Below are 16,653 nucleotides of genomic sequence, written 5' to 3'. Positions count from 1 at the left end.
GATGTTTGGTATCAAACGCCTTGTATTAATAAACCCTCACAGAATCCAGTGATGGATTTATTAATTTGTGCATCCAGAGGGCACCTTAGAGGTTCCCCCTGAAAACCTAACCAAATGCTAGTGTGCTGACTGACTGGTCTGAGCCAGCACAGCCACCCTAGACAGATGTTTCCCTTACTGGGCTGGGGGACAGTGCTCTGAGGCCAGGCACAAAGCCTGCTCTGGGTGGAGGTGTTACCACCTCTTCCAGGCAGGATGGATATTGCAGGGCGGGAAGCTTCAAAGGACCAGCCACCTTTGTTATGCGACCCAGGTCTCTGTCGACAAGACAGGCGGGAAAATTTGTAATATTAGGAGGTGTGCCGACATCATGCCAGTCCCACCCCTAAGGTGGACCAGCTGATATGGACACCACTTTTCAAATTCCTCCATCTTCTTTTCAACAGAATTAGTATTCAAGAGCCAGGGTTATACCCACTTCCCAGTGGAAGTGGTCAGATAGAGGGTGTAGTCACCCTAAAGGTAAGCAACCCATTGGCTGCTACCTGGCACTCCCTGTAACGCCCCTAAATTGAGTATTTTGGTGGCATCCCTTAGCCAAAGAATTGAGATTCGACGGATCAAGAGGAGGAGGATGAAGAAGAGTCACTGCCTGCAGAAGAGCTGTGGACTTTCTGTTGCAAAACCCTGCCTGCCTACAACCAAGTAAGTTGTCCGGCAAAGCTGGAGAACTAGCAAAGCCTTGGTTAGCCTGCCAGCATCGTGCAAATCTGCTACTTTCTGATTCCCAAGAAGAACAAGGGTCTTTTCCCTATTCAAGACCATCAATCTCTTCCTCAAAAAGCAGAAATTCAAATGCGCATTCTAGTTTGGGTATTGTGTGCCCTAGACTAAGGAGACTTGTTGGTAGCTTTGGATTTGCAGGATGTGTATTTTCACATCCCCATCCTGCCTGCCCACAGATGGCGCCTGCAGTTCAAGGTAGGCCACCAGTACTTACAGTTCACCATGCTCCCCTTTGGCCTTACACGCCCCTCAGGTGTTCACCACGGTGATGGTGGTGGTTGTGGCTCCTCTGTGCAGGTCCAGGTTTCAGCCTTCCCCTACCTCAACGACTGGTTTTTGAAGGCTGGTTCGCCCCATGCTGTCATCTCCCACCATTGAACTACGCGGACCTTCTGCATTTGCTGGGGTTCACTATAAACATGCCAAAGTCACACTGCATTCCCTCTTAGATGCACCCTTTCATCAGAGCAGTTCTGGACACAGTGAGTTTTGGGCTTATCCTCCCGAGCAGCGAGTCTAGGATATTCAGGCTATGATACTGATGTTTGAGCCTCTGTCCTAGATTTCGGTGAGAATGTCTTTGAAGCTGCTGAAGCTAATGGCCTCCTGCATCATACTGGTGAATCATGCCAGATGGCATATGCAGGCTCTGCAGTGGGACCTGAAGTTCCAGTGGGGGCAGCATCGGGGGAATTTCTTTGACACAGTCAAGATCTTGGAGTGAACTGCAAAAGACCTGCTGCGGTGGCTGATGAACCATGATTGGGTCAAAGGCAGACTCCTCTCCCTTCCCCAACCAGATCTGACAGTAGTGACAGATGCGTCACTCCTTGGATGGCGCGCCCATCTAGGAGAGGTGGAGGTCAGAGGACTGGTCTCCGGCGGAAGCTGAACTCCACATCTACTTGCTGGAACCTAGTGCAATCCTGCGAGCATTGAAAGCATTTCTTCCCTCTGTCAAGAGGAAGTTGGTGCAGGTGTTCACGGACAACACCACTGTCATGTGGTCTGCAAAAAGCAGGTCGGTGTGGTGTCATGGTCACTTTGTCTCTGGACATGGCTGGAACAGCAGGGCATAACCCTGGTCGTTCAACACCTATCAGGTTCTCTGAATGCCACGGCAAACAAAATCAGCCATGGATGCCTAGCAGTTCACAAATGGCATCTCCATTCAGAGGCGCCAGGACTCTTTCAGCAGTGGGGAGAGCCTTGGTTAGATTTGTTCGGCTCTGCAGAGAGAACACGCAATGTCATTCGTTTTGCACGTTGGAGTTTCCAAGGTGGCATTCGCTCAGCGATGCTTTAAGTCTCAAGTGGAATTCAGGCCTCCTGTATGCCTTTCAGCCCATACCACTTCTTAAGAAGATCAAGAACGAACGATCCCAAGTAATCCTTGTGGCTCCCGACTGAGTACAAAGAGACTGGTATCCTGAGCTTCTGAAAATGAGCATCGATCCTCTGATCAGTCTACCCCTTTGGGAGGATCTTCTCTTTCAGCACCAGGGGAGGGTTCTGCACCAAACCTGTCAACTCTCTGCTTCCTTGCATGGAAATTGAGAGGCGACAGTTGATAACTTTTGAACTTACTCCTGAAGTCAGTAACGTTATCTTGGCGGCCAGGCAGCCCTCCACTAAAATGGTATATGCCTGCAGATGATAAAAATGTGTAAAATATTGTACAGAAAAATCTATCGACCCTCTTTCTGATATTCTACTCTTCATTCTTACCCCTTGCCCAGCAGGGCTCTACTCTGGGCATTCCTGAAGGTTATCACTCTGCTCTGTCCACCTTCCTGAGGCTTTCTGACCAATCCTCTTTATTTAAGTCCTCTATTGTAAATAGGTTTATCAAAGGGCTTGTACGTATGTTTCCCCCTATGCCCTTTATCATGCCTCAGTGGGATATTAATTTAGTTCTCACATACCACATGTGTGCTCCCTTCGAGTCGCTGCACAATTGCCCCCTCCAGCTGCTTACCATCAAGACAGCCTTCCTAGTGGCAATAACATCTGTCCGGAGGGTGAGTGAGCTGCAGCTTTATTATCCAAGCCTCCCTATCCTACTGTGTTCCCTGACAAAGTGGTGCTTTGCATCCGTGCCTCTTTTCTCCCAAAAGTTGTGACCTCATTCCATCTTGGGCAGTCTGTCACCCTGCTCACCTTTCCGCTCCTCCACATCCGGTTAAAAAAGAGGAGCTACTCCACCTTCTCAACTCAAAAAGTGCATTTTTGTTCTACCTTGACCGCACAAAAGAGTTTCGGGTGAACAACCAACTGTTCCTGGAATATGTAGGAGCAAAAAAAAAAAAGTATGGCAGTACAGAAATTAACCATTTTATGCTGAGTCGCTTTCTGTATCAAGATCTGCCAAGCCCTGGCTAAAAAAGCAGCCTCTGAGGGCTTAAGAGCCCGTTCCACCAGAGGAAAAGCTGAGACTCATGGAGTCCTGGACATCTGCCAGGCAGCAACGTGGACGTCCCTGTACACATTTGCCAAACACTACTGCCTAGACAGTCAGGTTGTCAGGGACTTTCGAGTTTAGAAAATGTTAGTAGCCCACCTCCAGGAGGTCATGGCTTGGTTATGTATTCAAAGGTAAGGAACCTGAAGCTAGAAGTTTCTATCAGATAAACAAGCTACTTACTTTCAGTAATGCATTATCTGGTAGAGAATATATCGTGCTGCAGATTCCTTACACCCACCAATGCCTCCACGCTCTGCGCACAGATTTCTAGGGTTAGGGTGTAACCCTTTTAGGGATCTAGTTTGGACACACATTTGTCAGTTCACTTTATGACTCTGCGCTCCTGGCGTGGAAAGTTGTGAAAAGTAACTGATGCCCCTGCACCCCATCAGTTGGTGACCACAACGTCACTTCCGGCGTAAACAACGTTGACAGAGAACAGAACTGAACGAAGCCACCCGACTGCACGCTGGGGTACTGCTCATGCAAAAGTTTCAGGATCCGGGGTGACACCTGGGAAATTCAAAGGTAAAGAATCTGCAGCTAGATACAGGGCCTGATTTCGATCTCGACGGAGGGAATACTTTGTCACAAACGTGACGGATATTCTATCTACCAAATTACGATCCCCTTGGGATATAATCGGAGTGTAGTACGGTGGACGGGATATCCATCATATTTGTGACAGAGTATTCCCCTCTGCCAAGATCTAAATCAGGCCCATAGTCTCTGAGTTAATGCGTTACCAAAGGTAAGTAACTTGTTTGTTAAGAATAAGCACACTGGTACCAACAGTTGTTCACTCTCCACTTCTGATGACGGTTATAGAGAAAAATAGGAAACTGTGGTCATTGTGCAGCGGTGCCCCCAGAACTTCAGGGAAGTATGGAGCTGCATGGCACGCCCTAGTGACGTGTAGGAGCATTTCTAGTGTAAAGTTTCCACATCCAGTTTGTCACCTGAGCAATATTCTGAGGTGAGGAATATCCTGTTAGGCTCAATATCCACAAAAGGAAGCATTAACAAATTAAAATAACTTGTCTTGCACCACTGAGATACCTCTAGGTATTTGTGCACAATTTCTGATTGTTCTGATGAATATTTTGAACTGCTGATTTCTCCTCTGAATTTCCTCCAGGTGCCAGACTGGACATGGAGATTATTCTCAGTAATTCCCTGTTACTGGTAGGTGGCATCGTGTGGCTCTTCTTCCAGTCCACCCCCACTTGGAAGTGACGTTAGGGCCAAAATATATCCACCACCTCTACACATTGTCTTCAGTTAAATTCTATCTGCGCTTTCTGTTGCAAATCCTGAGTTTGTTCCCTCAGTTCCTGTTACCTGACAGATTTCTTTTTCCAATGTTTTTTTTTCAGTTTGCAAGTAAAATGACAGGTTTCAAACTCTGCTAGGATTGTTGTAGGAAGCTGGCTCTCTATATAGTGCATTAAAGTCAAGTACACTGTGCAGAGTACAGTGGATCCCCATAGGCTTGCAGAGGCAGAATAGAAAGGTCTAGGGCTTTTTTTGTGGTAGTGTGGCGAAAGGTTTGGCTTATCAAGGAGTTTTGTTAAGCATTTTTTGTACTCACAGAGGCAATAAATGAGACACACACTCAAAGAATAAATCCAAGACCTATTTAGAATAATAGTTGCTTTTATATGTGCTTTGAACCAAAGACCTTCGTTGTAAGGTAAGCAATTTTTACTTAAAAAATACTTTGCTGTTTCAAAAATCGACAGAGCTATTTTCAGATTTCTTCAGTGTTACCCTATAGGGGGTAAACAGTGATGCAGTTTCACAGATAAGTACACAACTTACGTCCCAGTCTTCAGGGCTGTAGGCTAGCACCGAGCAAGGTTTAGGTTGGTAACCAGGGTGCACCCACAGCGGCGCGGGTAGCTGGATGCAAAGGTCAAAGGGGGTGCTCAATGTTAGTCAATCGAGACTTGGGGGGGGGGGGGGTGAAGACATGCTGCTCCCAGGTAAGTACCAGCGGTGGCAAAGGTTGGTCTCTGGGGGTTGAGGTGAGCACTGAGGGGGCTCACAAGGCGGCACCAATCTTACACCCTCAGTGGCACAGGGGCAGCCGGGTGCAAGAGTGCTAACACAGATTAGGCTCCTAATGCTATCCAATGGAGATGGGGGGTGTCCGCTGCAGCACTGCATACAGGTGAGTAAAGCAGAGTCAGGGGGCCACAAGGCAGCACCAGAGGCAGCCGGGGGCAGAGTGCTAACACAGCATCGGGCACCTAATGTTATTCAATGGCAGAGATCGCCTTCAGAACTGGGCTGCAGGCTTGGCCCAGGGGTTTGGGAGAGGCCAGCCCACTGCCCAGGTAAACTGAGATGCTAGGGTTTTTAGGGACACAGACGGGTCAGCTCCCCAGGGGCTCCAGGTGCAGAATCAGCTTACCGGTCAGGGGGAGTCCTCGGATTTAGGTTGCAGGTGTCGCTGGGGAGTTTGGCAGGGGTGAGCCCACAATGGACTCTTGGTCAGAAGCGCTGGGGAACCTTCACTAGACGGGTGGGCCACTTGGAGTGCTCACTTCTGGTTCGAGTTTCATGGTTCCATAGGCAGGTTTCCTCTTTTTTGAAGATGGTTTCTTCTGGACTGATCGGATGTCCATGGAAGTTCTTGGTCTTTTTCGGAGGCAGGCAGTCCTCCCATGGCTTTGGAGGTCGCTGGGCTGCAGGTCGGTTGTCTTCTGGGTGCAGGTTTCTTTGAAGGCTGCATACAGGCCGGTAGGGCTGTGGGTGATGTCAGTTGGTGTCTTCTCTGCTTGCGATGGGTTCAGCTCTTCTCAGGTTGTAGGAATCTGATTCTAGGGTTCAGGGGTGCCACCTAAATACTGAATTCAGTGGCATTACAGGGAGTGCCAGGTGGTAGCCAATGGGCTACTCACCATCAGGGTGACTACACTCTTTCTATGACCACTTCCTTTGGGAAGTGGCATAGCACTAACCCTATTGCCCTAATTCCTTTCTTGCAAGATGAAGGAATTTAAAAACTAGTGTCCTCTTCATCTCGTCCACCCTAGAGGTGGTAATGGCACAAAGTGGGCACTCCTCCTAATTTACTTAATTTTCCAGCCAGTCCTGCCAAGAAAAGTGGGGTCAGAAACTGGGGGCTGCTCACCTCCACCATTTGTAGAGGCCTGGGTCGCATTTCAAAGGCGGCAAGGCCTTTGAAGTTCCCTGCCCTTGGATGTCCATCTTGCCTGGGAGAGGAGGTTTCACCTCTGCCCAGAGCAAGCCTTTGTTCTGCACCCTTGAGAGCATTACTTCAGGGGGCCCAAACTAAGGTGGCTGTACTGGTTGTGACCAGTCAGTGCCACACTAGGAGTTGGTAGGTTTTGCAGTGGGCACCTTTAAGGTGCCCTCTGAGTGCATGTATCAACAAATCCATCACTGGATTCAGTGAGGGTTTATTAATACAAGATGTTTGATACCAAACATCCCTATGGTCAGTGAAGCTATCATGTAGCTGGGGAACTCGTAATGAACAATGTCCAGCACATACTTAAAATGACTTCACTGCTCACTTACTATGTCTGAGAATCAACAGAATTAGCAGGGGCATTCCTGCTCACGCAGGTATGCCCTCACAAGTAATATAATGCACCTTGCCTTTAGGGCTAGAAGGCCTGCCGGAGGAGTGACTTACATATATTGCATGCAGACTGTGTGCCATGTCTTGTTTTCATTTTGGGTCTGCACCAAGACATGCAGCCTGCAAAGGCAGCAATGTGCGCGCTCAGGTGAGATGGTGACACAATGTGTACTGCAGCCCTCAGGGGCCTTCCTTTAGTACCCATGCCCTAGGTAGCAGAGATACCATTTACTAGGGAACTAAAGGTTTGCCAAGTGGGAAAAACGACTGTGCAATTGTAGGGGAAGAGATCTGCCACTGGGGGCCAGTTTTGCAGGGACCCAGTGCACTTTCAGTCAATATTGCACCAGAAGCCAGGCAAAAATTGTAGGGGGGGGTGACCATGTCAAAAGAGGCACTTTCCTACAATAGTCACAACCAGATACCAGTGACTGACCTTCAAGAGCTCTGTCTCTAGTGACTAGATACCTAGCATGACTCAACGTCATACGACAAATGAGCTTGGATGAACCCGATTGCCATCCAGGACCGTAATGGCAAACTAAATTGTTGAGCACCCCAGGAAAGCTCAGAAGGCCAAGTCTCACTCAAAGTTGTGCATGTGTTCTCATTCCTGAGGCCGTTGCTGAGAGAAATCAACTTAATACTTCAGGTCTTCTGGAAAGTAAAAAAGAACAATCACAAGAAAGCAAAACATGTTTTTTCCTCTTTTCGCCACTCCTCAGGAGAAGTTGTGTGAGCGTCTGGGTACCGTCAAGTTACAGTCCCCCATTTCAGACCCGATGCCCGTGCTAGTCCCCATCCAGCCCAATGTCCAGATTCAAGCTTTTTTTTTAGTCTTAAGTTGCAGATCTTTAGTGCCTTTTGGGGTCACTTTGATGCACCTCTGAATCCCATGGATGTGAGAAGTACTCCAGCCAGGTTTCTGCTTAACTTGCCCTCAGGTCCTGAGGCGTTACTTGCATGACATGCATTGTGGGATATGGTGAATGATACCTTTCCCACAGTCCGAGATGACCATCACCCCAACCTCCAACAGATAATTTTTGATGGCCAAGACTGAGCAAAATACATTGTGAAGTTGGGCCTGGATACTACAAACTGTCTGGGTACTCAGTAGTAGAGTACTTTAAAAAGAGCAAGGCAGCAGCACCCTCTTGGCCTATCACTTCCTGCACAGCTGTTTCCTCAGCACTACTGTCCCTTTTGAGGCTTTGGACTGGGTTTACACCAGATGCCACAACAAACCCTGTCTCAGCCACAGCAGATCTCCCAGGCCTTTTGAGGCAGAGGTCGGGGATCAGGCTTTCTTCATCCAGGCCCTCAGCAGCAACAATATACATAATCCCCCGCACTCACCTCCGTCCTGTGCCGCTGCTCCAAAACCCCTTTAGGTTACCATTAGTGGCACACTGTCACCTGGTTGGAGGCTAGATAAGTTATTACCTACATATGTGGCAAAGCATCACATTGCATAGATGGGTACTTCAAATCCTCCGACACAGTTACATCTTACTCTTCGTTTCCACTCCTCTAAACATACAACCTACATCACAACTACTTCCAGAGGACCACTTGTCTATTCCATGACTGAAAGTTTAAACTGTACAGGAGAAGGGAGCCACGGAGAGGATAATGGCATCAGAGGTCGCAACTGGCTGCTACTCCCTCTAGTTTCTGATACTGAAGAAAAAACGAGGACTTTATCCTATTCTGGACCTCTTCCCTCTCTACTTCTTACTCAAAAAGGACAAGTTCATGATGCTCACCTTGGCCCAAGTTCTGTCTTCTGTGGATCCACGCGACTGGATGATGGAGTTAGACCTGCAGGTCGCTTAGTTCCTCATTCCCGCAGATGTTAACTGCAGTTTCAGACAGACCAGATGGATTTCAGTTTGCAGTGCTACCTTTCTACCCTTCCAGCCTTCTTTGGGTGTTCATGAAAGTGATGGTGGTGGTTCCTGGCCATCTTCGGAGACTGGCAATACCAGTCTTCCCATACCTTGACAAACGGTTGCTGAAGGTGGACTTGCCTCAGCCATCAACTACCTCTAGACGATGGCCAACTTGTTTATCTCTGGGATTTTCTATCAATGTACCAAAGTCGCACCTGACTCCTTTACAGAGGCTCTATTTTATCTGAGCCTGGAGGCTGTGCTGTTTCAAGGCTTCACTCTGCCTCAGTGAGTCCAAGACATTTGTGCTGTGATCCAGATATTTCATCCTTTGACCTTGGTGTCGCTGAGAGTGACTTAGACGCTTCTTGGCTTTCTATGTCTTACTAGTAGACCACACCAGGTGCACCTGCATACCCTACAGTGGGATCTTAATTCTTAACAGTCTCAGTGCCAAGGGAACTTCTCAGATTCCATGAAGGTGTTAGAGGAGAGTGTAACAGATCTGCAGTGGTAGTTGTTAGGCCACAATTGGACTGTTGGCAGACCCCTCTTCCTACCCCACCAAGAGCTGACAGTCATGACGGATGCCTCGCTGTTGACTTGGGGATGTCATCTGGGAGAGGTGATCAGAGGACTCTAGTCTCCTGCGGACACCTGTCTCCTCATCCATTTGTTTGAATTGTGGACAGTTCACTTGCCATTGAAAGCCTTCCTCCTGTCCATCAAGGGGCAATGGGGGCAGATTCTCATGGGGAAAATCACTGCCATGTGGTACTGCAACAAGCTGGACTAAGTAGGGTTCTGAGCCATGTGGCAGGAGGCACTACACTTTTCGGAATGGCAGGTCCCTCAAGATCTTTTCCTAGTTATAAACCACCTGCCAGGATCTTTGAATGTCAGGATGGGCAAGCTCAGCCGTCGACACCAAAGCTGCATGTTGCAACAGCAGTGCAAAGTTCTGAATCTGAGCCCATGGAGATTGAGCAGCAACAGTTGGGCGGCCTTCTATCCACCCCACCCTCCAAGTAAATGTAATTTTGCACCTAGGCCTCCTTTATCTAAAACCATCTGCCCATTTGTCTGATGATGTATGTTTATTCTCATCAATAGCACAGTAGGGCCTCACTGGCCAGCTGTTAAGTTATGTGTCTGCCTTATTGGCCATCCTTTTTTAATTCACCTGTTTTGATGTATTTTATAAAATGACTGACCTATATGATCCTGCCAAAACCCTTTGATGCGTCAGTGGGGTCTCAGTCTGGTTCCCACATTCTACATGTGCACCCCATTCAAGCCAGTGCAATTGGCCTCTGAGGTTGGTCACATTGAAGGCAGTGTTCCTCATTGCAATCAGATCTGCTCGTTGCATGAGCAAACTGCAGACGCTTTCTGTCCAGCAGCTGTATTCCACTGTGGGGAAATGCAATTTATTACATGGTGTGGTTGTGCAAGCTCACAGTGCAATAAGTTCACAACTCTTGGGTCCATTCAGGCTTGTATGTAAACCCTGAACTAATCCCTAGGTAGCTGTGGCTTTAACAAAAGAACAAGTTTAAAGCATTTAGAAATACCACAACCATAGAATAAGAAAGAAACACGACTCACAAGTAATCTGACACCAATTTAATAACAAATAGACTACTTTTATGGATTTATGGAAACTAAAATTAACAAAATCCACTATAGGGTTCCGAAGATGTAAATACTTGAAGAAACAATAATTGACAACTTTTTACTCAACCATAAACACGCATTGGTAAGTACTTAGAAACTTTTTAAACACTTTTACCAAACTTTGACAGATTTGTTTTATGCAGTCACTTCGAGTCATTTTAGGCAACCACCTCCAACAGGGAGCAGGTCAGGGTGAATAACCAAGTCTCAAGGAACAGTTACCTTGCAGAAGAATCAGTCTGCAATCCAGTTTCAGTGTTAATGGTCACTTGCCATTTTGATGGGGTGGTCCTGATGCAAGGAATACAGGATGCTGAAGATGCTGTAGGATGCTGTGCGATCGACGGGTGATTTCTGGGGCTACTTTTCAGTCCATAGTCTTGGTGGGGTGGCTTCGGCCCCAGAGGTGGATACCCCTCAAACTCCTGATGGGTCTAACAAACGTTTAGTTGCCACTGGACTAGTGGTCTCTGGTCTCAATGAAACCAGTGGTTCCCTTCCACTGGCAATAAATTTCCTTCAGTGTGACCAAACTGCACTCCAACGACTCACCCAACTTAGGCAGACCCGGGTGTAACTTTTGAATGTTAGGACTCTGTCTCCCAAGCTGTGCTAAGACAGTAAAAGATGATCCAGTGATCTTGGCTACCAACTGGCCAAGAGAGGCTTCTTCAACTTGTGTGGCCCTGTACAGGAACAGGAAGACAGCCAACTGACTCTTGTAGTTTCTGCTTCTGTTTGAGGCTCGATGACAACTCTCTGAGCAGGACACCACAAGCACAGTCCTTTCTTTATTAGCCCAAGCATCAGCCTGTGCTATCCAGACTTCGGTGCAGCCTCTCTTTGCCTAGCCCAAGATCAGCAGGGCAGTCCTTCCTCAGTCCTCTTCTTAAGTACAGACAAGATTTGAGGTCTTTGGTGCAGAGGTGTGCCTCACTTATGACCAGAAAGTGCCCTTAGGGGATTCAGCGATAACTAGTCAATGGACTACTTGGGTCCCTCCTGCTTAGTAACAACTTCCTGTGAAGTGTGACATCTAGCTATCCCAAAATGGCATGTTATGTAAATTTTCAAGATGGCAGAACTCCTGTCATGGCCTGTGGAGCTTAGTAGCCCGCCCTAGAGGTGTGGCTACATGAGGCAATGTTTGGCAACTGTTTTACCCTCTCTGTCCCCGCTGCCAGTCAGTATGCCTGAACAATAGAGCATCTCCTTCTGTGTGCGTCCACTATTTGACCTTCAAAAGACAGCTGCTCCATTGAAGCTCGCCTTCTGGGCTCGCACCCTGTATGGCTTCCTGCCAAGGAGATCTATCACCTCTTCCAAAGGCAGGTCTCTATTGTTTCTTTTCCTGGATGTCGATGTCGTTGGACCTTCACCCCAGGCATGTAGAAGGCTGTCTTTGTGTGCGACCATAAATGGGCACTGGAAACTTTGAGCAACAAACTGCCAAATCACCAAAGTTGTACTTTGCACACTATTGACAATAAATTCGATTTAACCACTTAATCAGATTTAATGCACTGATTCCTTTGATATCTTGAAGTACAGTTTTAGTAGTCCCATTCAGAAGTTAGCAGGGCTGAAGTGTCAGCCTGTAACTTTGCCAATGGGGCTACTAGCCTAGTAATAGTAAAAATTACAGTATGTTTTTTTTTTTTTTTTTTTTTTACTGTTCGGGCCTGTAAAACATGAAACTACAATCACACCCTTTTAATGTAATGCCCTCTGCCTTAAGGGCTCAGTGTGTCTGCTTTATGGATGACTTACGAACATTTAAAGGGAAAGCTTGGACTCTGCCTTGGCTTGAAATGGCAAAGTTGAGTTAGCAGTTTAGAACTGCTCTGTCAGCCAGCAGTGACAGGGAAGGAGTCATGTTTTTTCTTTGTCACATTTGTCATGGCACAACTAGTCCACAAGAGAGACTTTGACTTACAGGCCATAGGTACCCCTAATGACATATATTATTGACTTACAAGTAAGGTAAGTTATGCCAACCGGAGATAAGCTAATTAAACATGTACTTTTAAGAGTCTGAGCACATGCAGAGGCCTGATTAATTTGGGGGGAGTTTGGGCCTGGCAAAATGTGAGGGTGAGCTGCAAAAAGCCTGTTTCCTCACAGCCACCTTCTTTCCAGAAAAGCTAGTGTTATGGGCTAAGGAGGCTTTCTTCCTGACATTTGTAATGCCTTTCCACATTTGGCAGTCTGTCACCCTATAACATTCTTAGCTCCACCTCATCCATCTAAGGAGGAAGATAGACTACATCGCATAGACCTGATTCTTTACATTAGAAGCACCAAAGACCATTGGGTGGACGATCAGCTTTTGGTGAGTGGTTCTGGGACAAACCAGGGAAAAACTGTACAGAAAAAGACCATCTGCAGATGGGTCATCCTTTGTGTAAGGACCTGCTACAGACTAGCTAAGAAACAGCCTTTGGAAGGCATTAGGGCTCATTCCACCACAGCCAATGCTGCTACCACCATGTTGGCACGTAGAGTGCAGGGCTGTGACATGGCTGTCCGATCATATGTTAGTGAAGCACTAATGCCTGTATAGCCAGGTCCAGTGTGAGGGGCACTTTTCTCATTCGTGTTGCTGGATTTCGTGGTGTGATCCATTCCACTCACCCACCGTCTGGTGAGCTACTGCTTTGGTATCGATTCACAAGATGAGGAATCATCGATCAGAAGTATCCATTAGAAGAACAAGTTACTTAACTTTGGTAATGCTCTTTCTGGTGGATCCTCTATGTAGCAGCAGATTCCCCACCAACACATTTTCCTCTCCAGTCTGTGGAATGAATTCATTTGGTCTACACTAAAAAGAAATCCAAATTACAGAGCTGCACATTATCACAATCTGATTACTCTGCAATGCTCATCTGACAGATATCGGAAAGAAACTGAGGTCAACATGCGGAGGTAGAAGTTATATTGCGACCTGACATCCCTTTCGGGGTGGGATGGAACTGACGTAAATCCACACATCACCACCTACCAGTGCACAAGGGAATTGCTAGGAAAAATCTCTGACTCCAGTCTGGGTACTGGGGGGAATTCACAAGGTGGGGAATCTGTTTTTAGATAGATTATCCTCCAGAAAGAGTGTTACTGAAGTGAATTACATAGCTTATTCATCTAGGTAAGAGGGCACAAATGATCATGAAGAATCTGATTTTAAGCAGACCTAAATTCTTGCTATATTGGTATTCATTCAAGGCAACAGAATTGGCTCATTTTGCATAAACTTTTAATAGTGGTGCTCTCTGCATCTGAGTACCAGTCTGATGACTCTAGGTGCACTACTGCTTGTCAAGTTCTATCCAAATTATTTTTTAAAGGGCCCACAGAAGGGGGAAGGAGTTCAGGGTGTATGTTATCTGGAGAAACCACAGCTCCTTTGGTAAATGTTAGTGAACATGTTCAACCCTGCAGAAGATGAAAATATAGTTCCAGTTAATAGTGCATCATGTGTCGTTAGTTTGGTGCATGTTTAGCAAAAACTGAGAACTGTAAAAGTTAAAACCTACAGATAGAGAGCAGGGTAGTATTGAGGAATAATTCACTATGCTTGCCATGGAGTATCCTGTGGGTCGTCTTATGGTTAAGGGAGTTCATTAGGATCAAGTTGAGTGTAATCATTCATGAAGCTATTGAGTATGGATTAAATAGAACATGATTAGATTGTTGCATATTTCTAAAGGTTTAATTGAAACATCATGCAACTTCATTGAGTAGGATGCTTGATGGCAAAATCGAAAGGCTTCAAGTGGAAAAGGGCTATATTACAACTGAGCACTTGTACTCTAACAGATAGTTACACATGCCTAGTATTGTTTGCATGTTTTCTTTTTCGGTGGTCTGGAAATCACATTAAATGAAATGGGTATTACTGCCATGTTGGGATTTGTCATATCATAACGCTTTTCTTCTCTCTCGTCAGGTGAGGAGAGAGCCTTATGCTTGATTGATGTCAAGAAGGTAAAACAGTCGCTCGCTCAGTCTCATCTTCCTGCCCAACCTGAGATCTCTGCAACAGTGTTTGAGGCTGTGAAAGGCTGCCACTTATTTGCTGCTGGAAAGGTAGTTGATATTGCTGTGGATTTGCTGTAAAGTACAGTTTTTTTTCTAAACACGCCAAATTACTGTATGTTAATGTTCATGGTTGAGTGTTTATTCTGTATAAATGTTGTGTATTCAGTCTGAGAAATTGTAAAACTGTACATAGTTATTACATGGCCATAACCACCTTCCTTCTCGCAAGACTCGACTGTATGCAACAAATGCATGTTCTTTCTGATTTAATTGCTTCATTAAGAGTAAATTATTCAATAGTTGACTATATATATCAACATTTTTCAATAAACATGCAGACATTTCTTTTTATCTACGGGTCATTGGCAGGGCATTAGTTTGGTGTTTCAGCTCAAGTTTGTTTTGTTTGTTTATGTCCAGTTTTTTTTATTTAGTTTAGTAAACCTTTTTCTCTCGCTGCCCTTGGGATTTTTCCTCGCTATTACTACTGACTGTGCTTGTCCTTTTGTGCCAATGGAATAAGCAACCAAACTGTTGAGCCTGTGTTCCAAAACCTTATGTCTTCACCACTAGCACGGCTCTTACATAACCTGTAAAGACAAGGGCATCATGCAGGAATGCCCACTTCCTGGACTGTTGTCCACTTGTCTCACCTTTGTAATAAAACATATCTGATAGAGATTTATAGCTACACATTCCTTACCTTAGAATATTCTCCAGGCGACTGACTAGATCTGGAAATTCTTGAGCAATACCTCTGTGCACCAGTAGGTGGTGGTTTCAGCTCAGCGACACCCTCCTCTGTGCCAGTAGTGACATGCGCAGTGCCTATATAAGCACCACCCCAGTGCGTTGGCATAAGTTGCATCCATCAGTGCAGATCCAGAGAGCGCTACCCCTGTTCACTTTTTTGACACATTGTTCAACATTTTAAGGACTCGTTTTAAGTGTTTTGTTCCCAGTGAGTTAGGGATGTCACCCAAAAAAGTCTGTGGGGTTCAAACCTAGTGGTTCCTGTCACAGGCAGCTGTCTGTGACAGACCCCATCTGGTTTGCCTCTGGTGCTGGAGCAGGTCCATGACTCCATGGCCTGTGAAGACTGTCACCACATAAAGTCCAAGGTGCTGCAGGAGTGGTCACTGAAGCTCATGGACGTCCTACGCCAGTTGACTCCACAATACTCCCGGTCCCATGAAAGCTCCCAGGCCTGTTCACAAAGCCGTTCCAGGCGCTTGTTATTGTTTTCCAAGTCGTCTAGTAAGTACCACCAAAAATCAAACAAGGCCAAGAAGTGGAAGCATTCTTCGACTTTGTTCTGCAGGTCTTAGTCATCGGACAAGATGCAGGAACAACGTCACAACTCTAGGCCCCTCTCCCAAGTGTTAGCTGCTGAGCCTGGCTCTAGGTTTCGCTCTGCATTACCTCGAGCCGGAGCAAACCCCCCACCCAGTTACATGAGTTTTATGAGGCCATGCACCTCATATTTGGGCAGGCTGACCCCTCTGTAGTACCTTCGGACCCTATGGTCCACTGGATTTCCACTGGTGGGTCTGCCCTCAGCGCTAGTCAGGTCTCCTGGATCTGGACCAGCTCCATTTGCAAGACACCAGCCTTCCCCAGAGCTAGTTTAAGGACATTGTTCTTGGTGCCGCCATTCCCCAACATCATACCCAACTCCGATATGGAGCCAGATTGGCATATTCTGGTGTTGACCCGGCCAGAACTCAGCCCTAAAAGTCCAAAACAGAGCTGCCTTTTTTGACAGGCCTTTGAGGTTTATGATTGTGGAGAATTTAAGGATCTTTATGAATACCAGAACCCCTTGGAAGAGCCCAAAGACCACTGGAATGAGGAACGGGCAAATGCCTACTTAGTCTTGCCTCCTAGTGTAGCTACGGAGAAAGGTGCTTCTCCAGCACTGGATGTTTTATAGATTCACATGCTTGAATTCTTCCCTGTCTCAATCTCGGGAACCCCCGGTACATTACCAACAGCAGTACATATATAAGCATTCCTTTACATTGACATACTAAAATGGGTGAGCCTATTTCCATACTGTCAGATTTTATGGTTTTATTTATATGTGGCTACTTCCGCAGGTTATAGGGTTGTCCAGTATTTATTACACTCCTTAATTATGATTGGCCGGTCTATTTTCTCTTGTTGTAGACCAATTT

The 16,653-nt window shown here is 46.4% G+C and overlaps 1 protein-coding gene across 2 annotated transcripts in view; it reads left to right on the top strand.

The window, feature by feature from the left end:
- The window catches only part of CIT (citron rho-interacting serine/threonine kinase), a 1,039,445-nt gene that overhangs the window by 892,634 nt on the left and 130,158 nt on the right, over positions 1–16,653 (top strand). For both annotated transcript variants that reach the window (XM_069215034.1, XM_069215033.1), the window contains one exon: positions 14,385–14,524. In XM_069215034.1, the coding sequence (XP_069071135.1) occupies positions 14,385–14,524 (140 nt within the window). The remainder of the gene's footprint in view (positions 1–14,384; positions 14,525–16,653) is intronic.

The sequence above is a fragment of the Pleurodeles waltl genome, chromosome 11 (genome assembly GCF_031143425.1).
Source record: "Pleurodeles waltl isolate 20211129_DDA chromosome 11, aPleWal1.hap1.20221129, whole genome shotgun sequence".
Lineage (NCBI taxonomy): Eukaryota > Metazoa > Chordata > Amphibia > Caudata > Salamandridae > Pleurodeles > Pleurodeles waltl.
Note: the sequence above shows the minus strand (reverse complement) of the source record. Positions and strands in the feature narration are given on the sequence as shown.